Here is a 20,026-nt window from a genome sequence, read left to right on the forward strand (position 1 = left end):
TCTGGGAGTTTGAGAAAAACAGGGAGGCCAGAGTGGCTGGAGTGGAATGAGCCAGGGGCATGAGAAAAGGGAGTGGGTGTCAGCCTCGTAGCCATCTTAAGAAGTGAGGTGAGGAGCCCTCGAAGGATTGTGAGCAGAGGAGTTTCCTGGTCTGAGTTAACATTTTAGCAACATCTCTCTGGCTGCTGCTTGAGAATAGTATGTTGAGGGCAAGGCTGGAAGGAGGGAGACCTGTTAGGGATCTAGGGCAGTAATGCAGGTGGGGGTGGCGAGAAGAGGTCATATCCTGAATATATTCTGGAGGGGGACGGAAGAGGATTTCCCAAGGCATTGGCTGTGAAGTATGAGTGAAAGAGAGAAGCCAGCTTGTGATGTAGGAGAAAAAGCAAGAGTGTAGGGTCCAGAAAGGTGAAGGCTGAGAATCGACCATTGGTTCTAGTCGAAGATGGGTGGGTGCGGGGGCGGGGGGGGGGGTGGTTCATGGTGACCTTGATGAGGGAGCAGCTGGAAAAGGATGGGAGGAAAACTATCAGGGTGAAGGACAGTGCAAAGCAGGCAGAATCCATGGCTTGGGGTTGCCTATGGACGTCAAAAATTGTTGGAGTGGGGGCTCTCAAGGGAAGGAACTGAAAAGCTCGGGGCTGTTGTTCAGAGATGCACAAAATCGAGACTGTGAGGAGTTGCACTTACCAGTAATGATCAGGTGTGGGGTAGGACTATGACAGCCAGTGGTGGAAGCAGAGCAGAAGACAAGTTTATTGGAGAAGGAGAATAAAACGGAGGGACCAGGAGGTTGGGGGGATTCATTAATATGTATGTTGAAATCGCCAAGAATTAGGAGTTGTACTGGGGAGAGGACACTGGAGAAGGAACTGAAATGTTTGAGAAATCATGAGGAATGGACAAAGGTCCGTAGATGACTCTAACAATGGGTCTGTCTGATGATGACATGGGGGCAAAGAGAGTGGAGAATGATCTGGAAGTAGCTGCAAGGAGCAAGGCCCCCAAGGTCCAAGGGGCTTACGTAAGAGAGACAGAGCCAGCACTCGAGCGGGCCAGTTTTCAGGAAGGGCAGAGAGGCCTGGTGGAGAGGGTTTGGACATGGGATTTTGTGGATGGTGTACCACGGGCTCATCACCAGCAGAAGGGGTTCAGGAGTTAAGGACAAGGTGGGAGGTGAGAAAAACGGAGGCATCTGTGGAGTCTTACTTAACTTAGAGTGAGAGAATGAAGGGGAGCCCGAGAGCCCGGGGAGTGTGTGTGCTTGTGTGTGCGTGCTGGGATGAGACCTGCTGACCTCCAGGTAGATGGTGGTGACAAGGCTGTGAGCTCTGGGTGCAGGGAGGGTGAGTATCTGTCCTTACCTGGGAGCCCAGCCACTTAAGAACATGTGGGGAGATGGAACCTCAGTCCCGGTGTGCAGAGCTGACCTGGCTGCTGAGGGCTGTAGGAGGCCGGTGGGGAGCTTGGTGCTGTGGTGAGGCCTGCCCCTGCCCTGGCGAGGAGGGGGAGACATACCTAGAGTGTTCAGATCTTCCCCTTGACTCCTGTCCTGTTAATGAGAGTAATGACGGGCACTTCTCAAGTGAATCATTAACGGTCTCTGGAGGCCAGAGCTTATTACCTTATTCCACGAGGAAACCGCTGTCACACAGCTACTTGGTAACTGAGGCAGGATTCCAGCCCCGAGAGCTCGGACTCTAATTGGCGCTCATTTACTGTTGAGTCCAGTGGCAACATAGCCTCCAGGAGAAATCCTGCAAGTGCCAAGACAAGTGCCCACAAGTTTGTGAGCCTTTCCAAGCGTCTTCGGATGTTCTGGGGTTTGTCTTTACATCGATGTGGCTTTTGGTTTTGGGTGCGGAGGTCTTCTCTCTCCTCTCAGTTCCTCAGACCACACTGCCAAGACCACGTGGGGATGTAGTGCTTTTGTCAGTAAACACTATTAAAAGCCATTGTCTCTTAGCTAGCTTGCAGTGATCAAAAATACCTCCTATCAGCACGCCGTTTCCAAGGCACTCCTTGAACAAACACCGGAGATTTACACCAAGTCCTAGAAAGCTGGAGGGGTTGTGGACTAGGCGCACATCCCCAGAGGGGTAGACCTTTGAAGCTCTGATATATTGAAAAGGTTTCTGAGGCTTCTCATTTTGTCACTGCCATTGTCCCTTTTCAACAGCACAACAGGAGGACACTCAGAAGAAAACCTTTACCTGCTGGATCAACTCACAGTTGGCAAAGGTGAGGAAAAAAAGAGCAAATAAAGCTACAGATATATTTAAGTTACTCTTCCTTCCCTCCCTTTGGGTCCCCAAAATGGCAAGGCTGAAACAATGTATTGAAATCACCTTGATCTTGTTTAGCTGTGTTCGTTATCCCCCCCCCCCCCCAGCAGAAAAAAAGAGACACTTTTGTTAAGGGTATGGGAGACAGGGCTATAAAAATGTTTAAAGCAACAAAAGCTTTTTAAAATCCAGTATAATAATAACAAAAAAATGATTCATACGTATGGAGTGTTATATGTTAAAAACACTGTCCTAAGCTCTTTTAAATGGCGTCAACTTGTGTCACATTTACGGAACCTTACAACATCCCCATAAGTGTTATTCCTGTTTAAAAAAAAACAAGGAAACGAAGGCACAAAGAACTTATGTGACGTGCCCAAGGTCACACCACTTGTAAGCGATAGTGCCGGGATGCAGACCCAGGCAGTCTGGGTCCAGAGACCTTGATCTTTTTCTTTGGTTTGTTTTAAAATATTTTATTTGTTTGAGAGAGAAAGAGAGAGAGAGAGAGTGAGCACAAGTGGCGGGTAGTGGCAGAGGGAGAGAGAGAAGCAGACTTCCTGCTGGGCAGAGAGCCCAATACAGGGCTCCATCCCAGGACCCTGAGATCATGACCTGAGCGGAAGGCAGAGGCTTAACCCACTGAGCTACCCAGGCACCCCCAGGTGCCTTGATCTTAATCACTGTGTCATCCTATCTCTCAGTGACTCCAAGTGCCTGGAATAACGTGGATACTAAATGAATGAGCCTCTCCTCCCAGGCTACCCATCCCTGACCAATGCCTTTCTAGAAAGGGTAAATTCATAAACAGATTACTCCAGAAATGTAATCTGCTCCCCAAATGGGTCACTACCAGCTGATTTTGAAGGCCTTTCATGCCGCCTCCGTGCACAGGTCTTATGCCCCCACTGAAAGCGGCGGGAGTGTTGTGTTACTGGAAATTTACCATGAGATAAATTAAGTTCACTATTTCTCTTATTGTGCTTTGACATAGAAAGTGGTGTGTTCTCTATCACTCCGTCAATTAAAAATCACTACTGGATTTTAGCTTTTGTGAAAGCCACAAAGCCCACTTATGGGATTCTTGAAGGTATCATGTTTTCGGACCAATGTTTGAATGAGTATTTTTCTTGTGACCTTTTGTAGCACACTCCCCCCTCGGTGGTGTCAGACCTGTTTGCAGACATTAAAAAGGGTCACGTTCTCCTGGACCTGCTGGAGGTGCTCTCAGGACAACAGTTGGTAAGCTTTTAAAGTGACATTAAAAAACCTTGTGTTGATTTACACGTGTTTCCCCCCCCAATATTTCTAATATATTTCACTTGAATTCCGTAGCCTCGAGACAAAGGATCTAATACGTTCCAGTGTAGAATCAATATAGAGCATGCCCTGACATTCCTAAAAGACCGATCAGTGAGTATGAATCTGATCTGAAGATGGACTGGAGAAATTAATGCTGTGAAATGTGTTCTTCTTTTAACCTGTGTTTCTTCTTTTCCAGATCAAGCTAATAAATATTCATGTTACTGATATTATAGATGGAAACCCATCCATTATTCTTGGCCTAATTTGGACAATTATACTGCACTTTCATGTAAGTAGTTTGATGACGTGCAAGTTATTTCTGTTCTAAATACTGCAGTATGAAATAAGGGTATTGCAGTAAGATTCAGTCCTGAGTTTTTTCCAGAAACAGGACACTCCGGAAATCTCGACAGCTAGACCTTGGCCATTTATGTTATTTTGCAGTTGAAAACTGAATGCTGAATTACGGTATCTTAAATTATCCATGATATCAGCACCGGTCTGAATAGAACCTGCCGTGATAAAATTTTGCTTATTTTTGTTTACTTACTGTGGCAGAAGATAGTAGAAAGCTTCTGGAGTAAATTTTTTTTTTTTTTTTTTAAAGATTTTTATTTATTTGAAAGACAGAGATCACAAGTAGGCAGAGAGACAGGCAGAGAGAGAGAGAGAAGCAGGCTCCTAGCTGAGCAGAGAGCCTGACTTGGGACTCGATCCCAGGACCCTGGGATCATGACCTGAGCCGAAGGCAGAGGCTTTAACCCACTGAGCCACCCAGGTGCCCTTTCTGGAGTAAATTTTTTTTGTTTTTTTAAAGATTTATTTATTTATTTGACAGACAGAGATCACAAGTAGGCAGAGAGGCAGGCAGAGAGAGAGGAGGAAGCAGGCTCCCTGCTGAGCAGAGAGCCTGACTCGGGGCTTGATCCCAGGACCTGAGATCATGACCTGAGCCCAAGGCAGAGGCCTTAACCCACTGAGCCACCCAGGTGCCCCTGGAGTAAATTTTTAAATCCACTAAACTTCATAGAATCTCCTAGTTTTGAGGACTCTTGTTCAGTCCAATAATCCTATAACACCTAGTCCTGTCCCAAGACTGACTCATAGATTAATTTCATTCCACAAATACATTTGAACACCTACTATGTGCTAGCTTTTGTGCTAGGACACCAAGAAAACAGCAAAAACAGTTGTAGCCCTGACTTCATGGTACTTGTGACTGAAAGTATATTCTTCCAGTCCTGGGATTCTGAGTTAGTGCAAGTTTTCTGCAGCTACCTAAAAAAGTTGCATGTTCTATGTCTCCATAATTTCTTTGAAAATAAAAAAATTATGTGGGAAACAAAAGCTTATTTTATAAAAACTAGAAAATAACATAACTAATTTGTATTTAAAACATGTAAAATAAGACTATATATGATTTATGGATACTACATTTGAAGTTAAAGTAGAATAATAGTTGTGAGGATGACGAAAACCAAATTTATAATTGTGGGGTTTTTTCCTCTGGAAAAGGAAGGAAATGGAATTGCAGAGGGAAAGACAGAAGGCTTAAACTGTATCAGTGTTTAATTTCTTTAAAAACATATGAACCAAATGTGGTAAAATGTAAAATTGGACAATATATAGGCATTTGTTTTATTTTTTTTCCCCCATACTTTCTGGAATATTTAAAATATAATTAAAATTTCAATATGGATAATAAAAACCAAGTAGAATCATCTGTAATTCTACTGCTCACTGATAACCACTAAATAACTTGGGGTATAGACTTCATGATACGTACAGCAGGAATGAATGTATATATTTATCTAAATATGTATATCTTGAATGGTCATGCTATCCAAACTGTTTTCTTTTTCTTTCTTTTTTTTTTTTTAAAGGTTTTTTTATTTACTTCACACACACAAAGAGATCACAAGTAGGCAGAGAGAGAGAGAGAGAGGAGGAAGCAGGCTCCCCGGCTGAGCAGAGAGCCCGATGCGGGGCTCGATCCCAGGACCCTGGGATCCTGACCTGAGCTAAAGGCAGAGGCTTTAACCCACTGAGCCACCCAGGCGCCCCTCTAAACTGTTTTCAACCTGTTCTAATGAACATCTTTCTGAATTCATACATAGTTTTTAATGTAGGCATGATGTTCTATTGCAAAGAATTATATTTCATTAACAAGCAGAATGCTCACAGTTTTATGATTGTAAGCAATTCTAAAAAGACTACCCTTCTGATAAAACTTTTCCATACCATCTTAATTATTTCCATGAGCCAGATTCCTAGAAGTGAAATTGTTGGGCCGTAAGTTTTGCTTTTCTTGGCTTCGTTTTACTGATGTAAATAAACCTTTGTTGAAGAAGAACACACATAGAAATGCACCAATCTGAGGTGTAGAGCTTGATGTATTTTTAAAAATTAAATACATCCGGGCACCTGGGTGGCTTAGTTGGTTAAGCAACTGCCTTCGGCTCGGTTCATGATCCCGGACTTCCAGGATCGAGTCCCGCATTGGGCTCCCAGCTCCACGGGGAGTCTGCTTCTCCTCTGACCTTCTCTCCTCTCATGCTCTCTCTCACTGTCTCTCTCTCAAATAAATAAATAAAATCTTAAATACATCCATGTAACCACTACCCAAGATAAAAATAGAGAACATTGCATAATCCTAGAGTTCTCAGGTATTTTGCCCAGTCTTTGCTCCCTTCCCTAAAGAAAACCACCACTTTGATCTCTGTCATTGTTTAGCTTAGCATCTTAACTTCCATATAAAGGAATTATAATTGAATTGACTTACATATGAGATGTACTCTTCTGTTAGACTTATTTCACTTAACATCTTCCTTGAGTTTCAAGTTGTTGAAGCATGCATCCATAGGTTGTTTTTTTTTTTTTTTTGAGTATAGTTGACACAATTAATTACACGAGTTTCAGGTGTAAACTTAGTGATTTGATGAGTTTATACATCATGTTCTGCTCACCCCAAGTTAGCTGCCATCTGTCCTGTTACATAGCTATTACAATATCATGGACTGTATTTCTTTCTTTCTCTTTGATGTGTATGATTATACCATTGCATAAATATGCCAGAATTTATTTACCACTCTTCTGTTGATGGACATTGCTTTTGTTGCCAGTGTACAGCTGTTATGATTAAAGCTGCTAGGTGCATTCTTGTGTATGCCTTTTGGTGGTATAAGCCCTCATGTCTCTTTGTATATATGTCTAGGAGTGGAATTGCTGGATCACAAGGCATGTGATGTTCAGCTTTGCAGGGTAGTGCCAACTAATTTTTCAAAATGGTGGTTCTGATTTACATTGGGTGAATTCCTTGCTTCCATCCTCACTCATAGTTGACATTAAAATTTTTTTATTTTAGCTATGCTATTGTATATAAGGATTTATAGAAGTTTTAAAATATATTCTGGATCCAAGTCCTTTGTTGAGTACACATAAATTACAAATCTCTGATTCTGTGGCTTGCCTTTTCAGTCTTTTTTTTTTTTTTTAAGATTTTAGTTTTTTTTTTTTTTTTTAAAGATTTTTATTTATTTGACAGAGAGAGAGAGAGAGATCACAAGTAGGCAGAGAGGCAGGCAGAGAGAGGGGGATGGGAAGCAGGCTCCCTGCTGAGCAGGGAGCCCGATGCAGGACTCGATCCTAGGACCCTGAGATCATGACCTGAGCCGAAGGCAGCGGCTTAACCCACTGAGCCACCCAGGCACCCCGCCTTATCAGTCTTTCAATGAACAGGGATTCATGATTTTAATGTAGTTCAAATTTATCAACTTCCTTTTTTGGTGGCTCGTACTTTTTATGTTCTGTAAAGAAATCTTTCCCTTTGTCAACATCATGGAGATACTCTCTTAACGCTATTTTCTTGAATAGTTCTGTCCAACGAGGACTTCCTGCAGTGATGGAAATGTTCTGTAGCTGCACTGTACCAGACAGTAGCCACTAGTCGCTTATGGCCGTTGAACACTTGAAATGTGGCTGGTATGACTGAGGAACTAAATTTCAAATTTTATTTATTTAATTAATTTACATAGCCACAGGGAGGTAGGGACTATTGTATTAGACAGCACAGTTCTAAAAGCTTAACCGTTTCATATTTTACATTTAGATCTACAATTTTTCGAGAATGAATTTTTTTGAGTATGTTAATGTTAGAGCAATCAAGATTATTTTTTTCCATATGGCTATCTGGTTGACCCAACAGCATATATTGAAAAGACCATCACTTTCCTAGTATACTGTAGTATCACTTAATAAAAAATCAAGGAACCATATATGTGTGGCTCCATCGTCAGATGGTCATTTCTGTTCCATTATTCATTCTTGGCACTACTACTGTACTGTATCAGTTTCTATAAAAGTCTTGATATCTGATAGTGTCCAACTTGTTCTTTAGGATTATCTTGTTTATTCTTTGCTATTTGCATTCTCATATAATTTTTTAAATTGAGATGTAGTTAACATATACCATTGTGTAAGTTTAAACTATACAACATAGTGATTTTTTTTTTTAAAGATTTATTTATTTATTTGACAGAGATCACAAGCAGGCAGAGAGACAGGCAGAGAGAGAGGAGGAAGCAGGCTCCCTGCTGAGCAGAGAGCCCGATGCGGGGCTCGGTCCCAGGACCCTGGGATCCTGACCTGAGCTGAAGGCAGAGGCTTTAACCCACTGAGCCACCCAGGCGCCCCCAACATAGTGATTTGATATTCATATAAATTTTATAGATAACTTGTTAATTTACATGCACACCATCTGTTGGAATTTTAATAAGGATTTCATTGAATGTATAATTTAGAAAAAGTTGACATCTTTAAATCATTGCATTGTGGGACGCCTGGTTGGCTCGGTTGGTTGAGCAGCTGCCTTCGGCTCAGGTCATGATCCCAGCGTCCTGGGATCGAGTCCCACATCGGGCTCCTTGTTTGGCGGGGAGCCTGCTTCTCCCTCTGCCTCTGCCTGCCATTCTGTCTGCCTGTGCTCACTCGCTCTCCTCTCTCTCTGACAAATAAATAAAATCTTTAATAAAACATTGCATTGTGTCATCCATGAATACAGTATTTTTGTTATTGCTCTGTTCAAAATATTTTATTTTCATTATGATTTCTTATTTGACCTCTGGGTTCTATGACATTCTATTGCTTAATATCCAAATATTTGGAGATTTTGGTTGTTACATCTCTGTTACTGATTTCTAGCTTAATTTGAGTGTGGTCAGAGAATATCATCTGAATGATTTCAATTCTTCAAAATTGCTGAAGCTTGCGTTATGACTCAGTGTTGTCGATTTCCTATGGATTTGAAAAGAATGTTGATCCTGGCATTTTAGGTATAAGGGGGTATGCCCATCAGATGAAGTCTGTTAGTTGGGTTGGTCACATCTGTTATTACTAGTTGTCTGGTGCCTCTGTTAATTATTAAGAAGTATACTTCTTTCAATAATACTTGCTACTGTGTTTGTAAATTGATCTTTTGAAAGTTTTCCATAGGTATTATGTTACTGCCCTCCAAAAAATCTGAACCAACTTATGTGCTTACCAGCACTATGTAAAAATCCACTTTTTGTACTCTTTCTAGAGGATACATCACTTGATGTTAACTTTAAATTTTTTTTGCCTGTGTTATAAATGAAGAAACTGTCTCCTTGCCGTATACATTTAGCTTTCTTAAATGATGAATGAAGATATTTTCCATATACTTAGTGGCAATTTTTTTTTTTTCTTTCTTGGGACTTAGCTCTCATGTATTTGACTATTTTTTTCTGTATGTATATTTGTTTTTCAATGGTTTAATGGTTTTAATGGTTTAATATTAAGGATGCATTTTAATTGACCCAGTCTCTTGGACTCTAGACTGGGATCTCAAATGAGTTCAGTTCAATTTAGAGCGACAGGTGTTGAGCATCAGTGATTTTAGTGGGATGAATACATACTTGCCCTCGAGGGGGAATGCAGTGCATGAATTGGGGCAAGGAGTGACCCAAGTCCACCGAAAGAGAGCCTAAGTGTTAGCCCAAGATGACAAACGCTATTATTCAGGGACTTGTCTAGCGGTTATTTCACCATGAGTAACGTCTCACTGTTACCGGATAGGTCTTGTGTTGGCCGAAGGTTTTGCCTCAATGCTGCTAACTCGTGATTTGTATGCATTGACTATGATTATGTCTTCCTTAGATTGAGGAGCTTGCCCGGACTCTTTCTTGCAATTATGATCCGCCTTCCCTGGACAGCGTGAGTGAGACTGACTCATCTCCTACCTCAAGTCCTCCAGCTAAGAAATGCTCCAGAGCCCAAGAAAGATGGCGGATGTCTGCAAAGAAGGCTCTTCTCTTGTGGGCCCAGGAGCAGTGTGCCTCGTAAGTCATTTGCTGTGACCACAGGAGACACACAGGGCAGCTTGGCCCTTGACCCACCAACACGACATTACTGACTCCTGGTCTGAAAATCAGGCCGACAGGGTGTTCACACTTCTCCCTTCTCAAAGACAAAGCACCAACCTCCTTAGGTGGACTGTTACTATGTAGAGATAAAGTGGTCTTTAAATATCCTTTTCTTCAGGCACAATCCCCTTACACATCTGGTTTACATTTTACCACACTAGGAACTCTTTAAAAGTCGGGACTACATCTTTGTGGACTGTGTGTCCCCAGAACCTAGCCTAATGGGAGTTCATGGTAGGTGCTCCATAAATGTGTACTGAATGAATTAATGAACAAATGAAGGAATAAGTAATCAACGCATAAAATGATCTCTTGGAGCTCTATATGGCTACATTAAAAGACCACAATCCCCATTGGTTAGAAATTTGTAGCTCAATTAGGGAACAGAAGCCAGAAAAGTGTGAGTTTTTTTAAAGAGTGGGGATGATGAAAGGAAGGTAGTGCTCAGAAATTCTGTTTTATAAGAAAAAGGGCTTTTTTGCTCTAGGGATGCATTTACTCTCTCATTTTAACCCCCTACTGGGATCGGATTTAGGGAAAATAAGGAGACAGGATGCAGGAGATCACCAGGAGATGAGCCGTGGAGTTCAAAAGCATTCCTTGTCACATCATAGCATCGTCTGGATAAATAGAAGCGTAAAGATGTCGCTAAGGCCTCTGAGATGGTGGGCTTCTGAGTCCCTTCTTCCCAGTGAGAGACTAGGATGCTAATTTCTGTCTTCAGCCTTACTTTCTTTAGCTGTCATTCAGCCTTTGCATTTTACGAGGGACAAAAGAGCATACATATCTTAGGAGGTTTATATACATACATATATCAAATGAACTTTTTCTTGACTCTTTAAGACACAGTTTTGTTTTACTTCAGTTTTCTAAAATTTTTAATCCTTCCAGTCGGCACAGTTTCTGATCCCACTCTGCACTACCCTCAGCCCCAGTCCTCCTCCCTTTAGCTAGTTTTGCTTTGTATCTAAGTGCACAACCTGAAGCTGGAATCCTGAGTTTGAGTCCTGACCCCAGCACTTCCTAACTGGTGCCTTCAGATACTTCATCTCTTTGTGCTTGAGTTTCCTCAGTCATAAAAATGTGGACAATGCTAACACTTCATAGGGTTCGTATGTGTATTATAAGAATTATTATTATTATTTTTTAAGATTTTATTTATTTATTTGACAGACAGAGATCACAAGTAGGCAGAGAGGCAGGCAGAGAGAGAGAGGAGGAAGCAGGCTCCCTGCAGAGCAGAGAGCCCAATGTGGGCCTCGATCCCAGGACCCTGGGATCATGACCTGAGCCGAAGGCAGAGGCTTAACCCACTGAGCCACCCAGGCGCCCCTAAGAATTATTTTTTTTAAGAGTATTTAGAACAGTTTCTGGTTGTTGTTAAACAAATAGTTGTTAAACAAGACAAGATTCACTGAATACTATGAGTTTGTCACAGTCATAGTTTAGGCATTTATTCCTAAGGGATTCAGGAAAGCCCATGTCATCTGAAGCTATTTCTCCAGAATTTTTTTTTTTTTTTAAGATTTTATTTATTTATTTGACAGAGATCACGAGTAGGCAGAATGGCAGGCAGAGAGAGAGGGGGAAGCAGGCTCCCCGCTGAGCAGAGAGCCCGATGCAGGGCTCAATCCCAGGACCCTGGGATCATGACCTGAGCCAAAGGCAGAGGCTTTAACCCACTGAGCCACCCAGGTGCCCCCCACCCATTTTCTTTAAATTTTTATTTTTATTTTATTATTATTTTAAAATATTTTATTTATTTATTTGACAGACAGAGATCACAAGTAGGCAGAGAAGCAGGCAGAGAGAGAGTGGGGAGGCAGGCTCCCCGCTGAGCAGAAAGCCTGATGTAGGGCTCCATCCCAGGACCCTGGGATCACGACCTGAGCTGAAGGCAGAGGCTTTAACCCACTGAGCCACCCAGATGCCCTTCCCCCACCTTTTAGAAAAGTTTTCATTTATTTATTTGAGAGAGAGAGAGAGAGAGAGATAGTGGGAGAGAGCACAAGTGGGGAGGAGAGGGAGAAGCAGGGTCTCTGCTCAGCAGGGAGCCAGCCCCATGTGGGGCTCAAACCCAGGATCCTGAGATTATGACCTGAGCCACAGACAGCTGCTTAACTGACTGAGCCATGCAGGTGCCCCTCTCCAGTGGTTTTAATCATTTGATTCACACCTCAAATTAGTCTGCTGAATTTCCTTGTGTTTTTTATTGAGATATTAAAGGACGCTATGGTTGTGCTAGAATAGTTCCCACATTTTGTACGCAACTATACTCTTTTTTTTTTTTTTAAAGATTTTATTTATTTATTAGACAGAGAGATCACAAGCAGGCAGAGAGGCAGGCAGAGAGAGAGGAGGAAGCAGGCTCCCCGCTGAGCAGAGAGCCGGATGCGGGGCTCGATCCCAGGACTCTGAGATCATGACCTGAGCCGAAGGCAGCGGCTTAACCCACTGAGCCACCCAGGCGCCCCCGCAACTATACTCTTATAAGACACTGATCCCTCGTCAAATACAGATTAGTGATGGATGGAGTGATTTGAAATATTTATATTAAGCACCTTTATATGCTAAACACTGGTTGGGGATGATTCTACCGTGATAGACAAGAAAGACAAGGCCGTTGCTCTCCAGAGGCTTGTGCCCGTAGCGGATGGATCGATAAAATAACCACAGTTGGAAAGAAGGTCAGGAAGGACTTAGGATGATTGAGAATGTCAAGGATGGTCAATGAGGGCGGCCTTTCTCTGAGGTGGTCATGGAGCACCTTTCTGAGGAGGAGCCCTTTGAGCTGAGGCCTCAAGGAGAAGGCTTCAGGTGTATAAAGGAAAGGAAAGGGCTGCAAGGAAAAAGAGCATCCACAAAGAAGGATTACAAGGAGCATGGTGTTGAGAAAGAGGAACAAAGCCAGGGTGGTGGCGAGATCTCAGAGGGGAGTGGGAGAGGCAGGGGCCAGATCGTGGTAGGCCTTGAGTGAGAAGTGTTATTCTGACAAGCTATGACAGGGGTGGGGTTTTATTTTTTCATTTGTTTTTATTGTAGTAAAAGGTACCTACATAAAATATACCATTTTAATCATTTTTAAGTGTACAGTTGGGCGGCATCAAGTGCTTTTATGTTATTATGTAACCATTACCACCATCTATTTCCAGAACTTTTTTCATCTGGTAAACCTCAAAACTCCCCCCATTCTCCCCTCCCCCAGCCCCCGGTCACCAGTGGTCTACTTTCTTTGTGAATTCACTACTACAGGTACCTTAATGAGTGGTGTCATATGGGATTTGTCCCTTGGTGACTGACTTTTTTCACTCTGCTTAACATCTTCAGGGTTCATCCATGTTGTAAAATATGTCAGACTGTCCTTCCTATTTAGGGCTGAATAATATTTGTTATATGTACATATACACCTCATTTTGTTGATCTATTCATCTGCCATGACTGGTTTTAAGCAGAAGAGTGGCAAGGCCTATCCAGTGAACTGCTGGCCGTTGGTGTGCCACAGACTATCAGTTAATTTGCTATAATGAGAAAGAAGATTATTTCCTCTGGAGAAAGGAACATAACTCCATGTGGGTGTCTAAAGTTAGTCTTGAGCCAACTGACTTTTGAGTAGAGAGTGTTAAACTTCAGTGAGTATGGTCCTGTGGAGGGCTTTCAAAGACACAGATCTCTTGGACACCTGGGTAGCTCAGTCAGTTAAGTGTCTGCCTTCGGTTCAGGTCATGATCCCAGGGTCCTGGGATCGAGTCCCATGTTGGATTCCCTACTCAGCGGGGAGTCTGCTTCTCTGCTCCTCCCCTGGCTCATGTGCATTCTCTCTCTCTTTCACTCACTATCTCTATCTCTCTCAAGTAAATAAATAAAATCCTTTAAAAAAAAAAAAAAGACACAGATCTCCAATCTATCTCCAGAGTTTGATGCGGTATATTTGGGGTTGGGCCTGAGAATTTGTGTTTCTAGCCCTTGCAGCCCAGGTGATGGTGATGCCGCTTGTCCCAGGGTCAACTTTGAGAACCGATGTCCTGTGGTATCAAACTTGGCATGTTACTTGCATCTGACTACCAGATTAAAAGAAAATGTTTTCCTAGAATGATTTATATGATTTATTTGATTCACCAAAATTTGTTTTAATTACTATTGAATGTAGTAGATGTGCTTTGGTAAATTCTTTTAAATAGTATTTATCATGTTTTTGTCCTGTGGTGATAGGTGTGAGTCTGTCAGTGTGACAGATTTTAAGTCAAGCTGGAGAAATGGGATGGCTTTTTTGGCTGTCATTCATGCCTTGCGACCAGACCTAATTGACATGAAGAGTGTGAAGCAACGATCCAACAAAGACAATCTGAAAGAGGCCTTCAGAATTGCGGAACGAGAATTTAAAATCCCCAAATTGCTAGAACCAGAAGGTAAAGAAACTTCTTTCTTTTCAAAACAATGTCCAGTGGGAAGTTTGCTTGAAAACGGTACTGTATACAAATGAACAAAACAGCATTGTATTTTAGTCCTGAAGGGTTAAACTTAAACTCTATTAAATTTCATGAAATTAAGAATTCCTACCAATTTGTTAACCTCCATAATTGCAGGGATGACATGACAGCTGAAAGGAAAGAGTGCTGGCTGTTATTGGAAATAATTTGAGCTTTCATCTTAATTTTCTTTCATTATGCTCTGTACTGTGTTCCCTTGATTCTTTTATTCTGTTCTAAAATCTCTGGAGTAAATCCGTTCTTTGAGCGAACGTATTTCCTCTCTCCACTCCCTCCCCCTCAGTAAAGCTGAACTTCCATGAGGTTAGAAACTGCCTTTTCTTTTTCTCTATGGCTGACTCTGCTTTGCCATAATGATGTTCGATACATCGTGTTAGATCGACCGTGAACAACGACCATAAAAATTCTAAATATTGGTTATATTTGAGGAGATAATTATGTTAACTTCATAAAATTAAGATTAAAGTGGTTTACTTCTTTAGAAAAGGACTTTACTTTGGTTTGGGTTGTTTCTTAATTTACCAAAGCTTATTAAAAATCCTAGTAAGGTCATAAAATAGGTATGTAGGATTAATGAAGATTAAAATGAGCTAACAGATTAAGAGATACAAATTCTAGTCTCAGAGTAATAGAGGTGTAGGTAATGTGTGACTGGCTCTCCAAAACAATGTGTGTGTGCATCAGTGTGTGTGTATATATATATACCCAGGTCTGTTACAAATAGTACTAATACACAGCACATACAGCACATAGTTTCAATAATAATAAAATCTATGCTATACTTTATTATAAATTGCATATAGCCCCAAAATGCTTTTGTTGATTTTTGCCAAACTCCTGCTACCATCTGTAGCCAACTTCTGGTTACAGCTGCTGGACATGCAGAGTTCTGACATGAATGCTGGTGGATAATTTCCTTATGGTCATGAGTAAGTGTGACAGCAGAAAAGTCTGTCACAACGTCATTTGTTCTTCAACAACATGAATGACTTTTTTGTTGAAAATAGTCCTGGAAGAATATTTCCTCACTTTTTTTGTGCCGTGTGCAACTTAACAGCTCTCAGCAGGTCAGACTTCTAAGTTTAACCTGCATTATTAACATTTTCTCTATCCCTTTCTTCATAATCAACAAAACAAAAAATCAAGCCCTCATTTGCTGGGGTGTGTGTGTGTGTGTCTGTGTGTGTGTGGTTTGAATACTACCACCATGGCTGATTCCAATGAGAAGTCACTGTAGGGAAAAGATATGCAACGTTAACACACGGTTATGTATTATTTTTTTCTGTCACACAGGTACAATAGAGATAAATAATCACAAGAGCATAGGTAATAGTAAAATGTAGTAAAATAGTTGGGAAGTGGTGAGTTTTGAGTATCTGTTACCTTTATTTTAATATATAGACATTTAAAAAAAAATTTAAATTTTTTACATTTAAAAAAAAAGATTTTATTTATTTATTTGACAGAGAAAGACGCAGCGAGAGAGGGAACACAAGCAGAGGGAGTGGGAGAGGGAGAAGCAGGCTTCCCACCGAGCAGGGAGCCCAATGCAGGGCTCGATCCCAAGACCCTGGGATCATTACTTGAGTCGAAGGCAGACACTTAAAAACTGAGCCACCCAGGTGCCCCATAGACATATATATATTTTTTAAAGATTTTATTTATTTGAGAGAAAGAGAGATAGTGACAGAGATAGCAAAAGAGAGCATCAGCAAGAGGGGAGGAGAGGGAGAATCAGGCTCCCCTCTGAGCCCCAACATGGGGCTCCATCCCAGGACCCTGGGATCATGACCCAAGTTGAAGGCAAACACTTAACCATCTGAACCACCCAGGTACCCCTAAAATATTTTTTTGGTTGTGTGTTTATACAATTTAATTTTTAATGCTGGCTGTGTTTAACAACCAGCTTATAAAAGTGCTGAAAATCCAATAATCAACTCTCAAGTTAAGTCTTCTGGCTCCAACATACCACTAAGTGAATGTGGCTTTGTCACTTAACTTTTTTTGGTTTTATACAGCTTTATTGTGATGTAATTCACATACCATACAATTTACTCATTTAAGTGTACAATTCAGTAGTTTTTTAGTATATTGGTGAAATTTTGCAGCCATTATCATGATCAGTTTTAGAACCTTTGCTTCATTCCAAAAATAAACCCCATCCCATTAGCAACCAGTTCCTATTTCTCCTCACCTCTCTCAACCTCTAAGACACACACACACACACACACACACAGTCACTCACAGAGCCCTAGCAACCACTAATTCTTTCTCTTTCTATAGATTTGCCAAGTCTGGACATTTCTCATAAATGTAGTCTTTTGTGACTGGCTTCTTTACCTTAGCATGATCTTTTCAAAGCTTTTCTGTGTGGCAGCATTTATCAGAATATCATTCCTTTTGTTTTAACAGACCTTATGTTTTAGAACAGTTTTAGGTTTATAGAGAAATTGGGAAGCAGATTTAATAAGTTCCCATGGAGTTTTCCCTATTGTTGACATATTAGTGCATTACATTTGTTACTAATGAATCAAAATTGATATATTTTTATGCTTTATTCACATTTCTTTAGTTTTTCCCTGATGCTCTTTTTCTTTTCAGGATTCCATCCAGTATTCTACCCTACATTTAGTTTTCATGACTTTTTTGGTTGCTGTTGGCCATGACAGTTTCTTAGAGTGTTTTGTTTTGATGACCTGACAGTTTTGCGGATTACTGGTCATGTCTATCATAGAGTGCCCCTTTCCTTGAATTTGTGTTACATCTTTTCTCATTTTAGACTGGGGTTATGGGTTCTTTGGAGGAAGACCACAGAGGTAAAGTACCATTCTTATCACATCGTCTGAGAGGAACATGCTGTCAGCATTTGTTATCACTGGTGATATTCACCTTGATTACCTGGCTAAGGGAGTGTTTGTTAGCTTTCTTCCTTGTGAAGCTAGTTTTTGTTTCCCTCTTCCTGTGTTGTCCGCTTTGGAGGGAAGTCACGCTGCATAGCCCACACGGAGGAGAGTACCTCAGCCTCCTGGAGGGCAGGTTACCTACATAAATTATTTACAGTTCTTTTACCTGAACTATGTCTGTTCTCTCCCGCATGTATTCATTTATCTAGCCATTGATTTATATCAGTATGGGCTTATGGAAATTTTATTTTATACTTTGGGTTGTAATCCAATATTACTTTGTTTTATTTCCCAAATTAAGAAAGATTTTTTTTTTTAAAGATTTTATTTATTTATTTGACAGAGAGAAATCACAAGTAGGCAGAGAGGCAGGCAGAGAGAGAGGAGGAAGCAGGCTCCCCGCTGAGCAGAAAGCCCGACGTGGGGCTCGAACCCAGGACCTGGGATCATGACCTGAGCCGAAGGCAGCGGCCCAACCCACTGAGCCACCCAGGCGCCCCAAGAAAGATTTTTTAAGCTCAATGTTTTTTAGCCCCTGGGAGCCCCCTCAGCTAGCTCCTGTGCTCCTTTGACATATCCCCACCCATGTGGTGTTTCTTTGTTGTTTTTGAGCCCATCCTTATTTTCAGGCCTTTAGGATGCACCAGGATCTTCTACATTTCTGCCTCAGGCCTGGTATCAGCCCTCTCTCCCCCCCAGCTGCTGGTTGGAGAATGGTGTGAGAAAGCTAAGATCTAGGAGCGAACTGTGCTTGTTGCTATTGGTTCTTAGCCTTCTTGGACCTCATTGAATTAGGTGATACTTCTAAGTTAACAGCCTGATGATTCCAAATTTTTATGTTAGGTTTGTCATTATATTAGTTTTAGCTTGTTATTAATTCTTCTTGTTAACTTTCCTCTCCTTGTTTTTTTTTCTTTCTTTCCTTTTCTTCCTTTCATTGTCTTTTCTCTTTCCTTTTTGGCTTTTCATTATCTTTTTTCTTTTCTTTGTTTTTCCTTATATTTTGTTCTATCCCCTTTTCTGATTACTTGGCTCCTTCCTTCCTTTCTACTTTCCTTCCTCCCTTCCTTCCTTTCCTTCCTTCCCTTTCTTTTCTTTCTTTCTTTCATGCTTTTCTCCTACTGTGATTCTCTATCTTTATTAGTATAAAATACTTTCTCTAGTTCAGTATGTGAAAATTACTAGACAAATAATGTAATTGACAGTATAAAAAAGGGCACATTTGTACTTATAAATGATTGCCTATGATTCTTTTAAGTAGCTTAAATAATAGCTTGAAATGTGAAGTACATCATGATTATTTATGCAAACCAAATACTATTGTTATATTTAAATAAGAGAGTTATCTTTTGACAGTTTTATTAGACATTTAATCACAATGCATAGCTTCATATACAATAAAGTTTTGAAAAAGAAACATGTAGTTAAGTCAGTCTAATTATTTCAGGTATTTCTTGATATACTTCTACTTCGTTAAAAAAAGATTTTATTTATTTGTGTGAGAGAGAGAGAGAGAGAGCGTGCACAAGCAGGGGGAGCAGCAGGCAGAGGGAGAAGCAGTCTTCCTGCTAAGCAAGGAGCTGGATGTGGGACTTGATCCCAGGACCCTGGGAGCATGACCTGGGCCCAAGGCAGATGCATAACCGACTGAGCCACCCAGGTGTCCCATAATTTTACTTTTCTACTTATATATTTTTTCAGTTAAAGAGTAACTCCATTCTTAGGGATGCTTCCTTATTGAAACTCCATTCACACCTTGTTATTGATACCTTTTGTGTGTTTACTGTCTTGAATTTTATTATTTGTGTGGATTAGATTCATGTTCTCCCTCAGCCTATTAGAACTGTCATTGAGCCCAGTAAACACATTTGCTAAAGCATCCATAGTGTCTTATATTTGTTTGCTGTTTGTTTTTCTCCTAACAGTAAGCTCCAGTGAGGGCAGATAATGTCTTAAGGCATCTGACATTTACTCAAAGTGTCTAGCATCCCCTTGTTGAATGAATACAGTGATGAAACGTATGGCTTCCCAGGGCAAGAACTCAGTGTTACCTATCTTGCTTGTGAGCTCACATTTGTGAGCTCTCTATAAATATTTGATTAATTTATTTTAACTGATTTAATAAATAAACACTGAAGTTTTCCTTTTCAATATCTTCCTGGTTGTTTGGACAACATACTGAAAGACATCTCCAAATTACGTGCTCATTTTGTCTGTAGTGTATTGATCACTTCCTTGTGATTTTGTGATCTTATCTGATTTATTTATATATCTGGAGAAGTTCTGCATTTAAGGGATTTATAATATTTTTACTCTGTTTAACTCAGTGTTGTCCGAATTTATCTCACCATGGACTTTGTTAATGTACCACAAGGATTGGCCCAGAAAAGGCCAGTAAATGTATTTGTTCTGCAAATGAACAAATAAAATCTTGTGGATGTCTTGAGTAAGTCTGCTGTACAACATATGCTTTTGTTGGTCAGAGACAGTGCACAAGCAGGGGAAGTGACAGGGAGAGGGAAAAAGAGAGGGAGAAGCCGGCTCCCTACTGAGCAAGGAGTCCGAAACAAGATTCAATCCCAGGACCCTGGGATCAAGACCTGAGC

General features: G+C 41.0%; 1 protein-coding gene across 10 annotated transcripts in view; it reads left to right on the forward strand.

Moving 5' to 3' along the window:
- SYNE2 (spectrin repeat containing nuclear envelope protein 2) overlaps positions 1-20,026 on the forward strand; it is a 338,449-nt gene that overhangs the window by 80,608 nt on the left and 237,815 nt on the right. For all 10 annotated transcript variants that reach the window (XM_047738768.1, XM_047738772.1, XM_047738776.1 and 7 more), the window contains exons 3-8: positions 2,180-2,241; positions 3,432-3,527; positions 3,621-3,698; positions 3,787-3,879; positions 9,765-9,946; positions 14,240-14,436. In XM_047738768.1, coding sequence (XP_047594724.1) covers positions 2,180-2,241; positions 3,432-3,527; positions 3,621-3,698; positions 3,787-3,879; positions 9,765-9,946; positions 14,240-14,436 — 708 coding nt within the window. The remainder of the gene's footprint in view (positions 1-2,179; positions 2,242-3,431; positions 3,528-3,620; positions 3,699-3,786; positions 3,880-9,764; positions 9,947-14,239; positions 14,437-20,026) is intronic.

This window comes from Lutra lutra, chromosome 7 (genome assembly GCF_902655055.1).
Source record: "Lutra lutra chromosome 7, mLutLut1.2, whole genome shotgun sequence".
In the NCBI taxonomy this organism is placed as follows: Eukaryota; Metazoa; Chordata; class Mammalia; order Carnivora; family Mustelidae; genus Lutra; species Lutra lutra.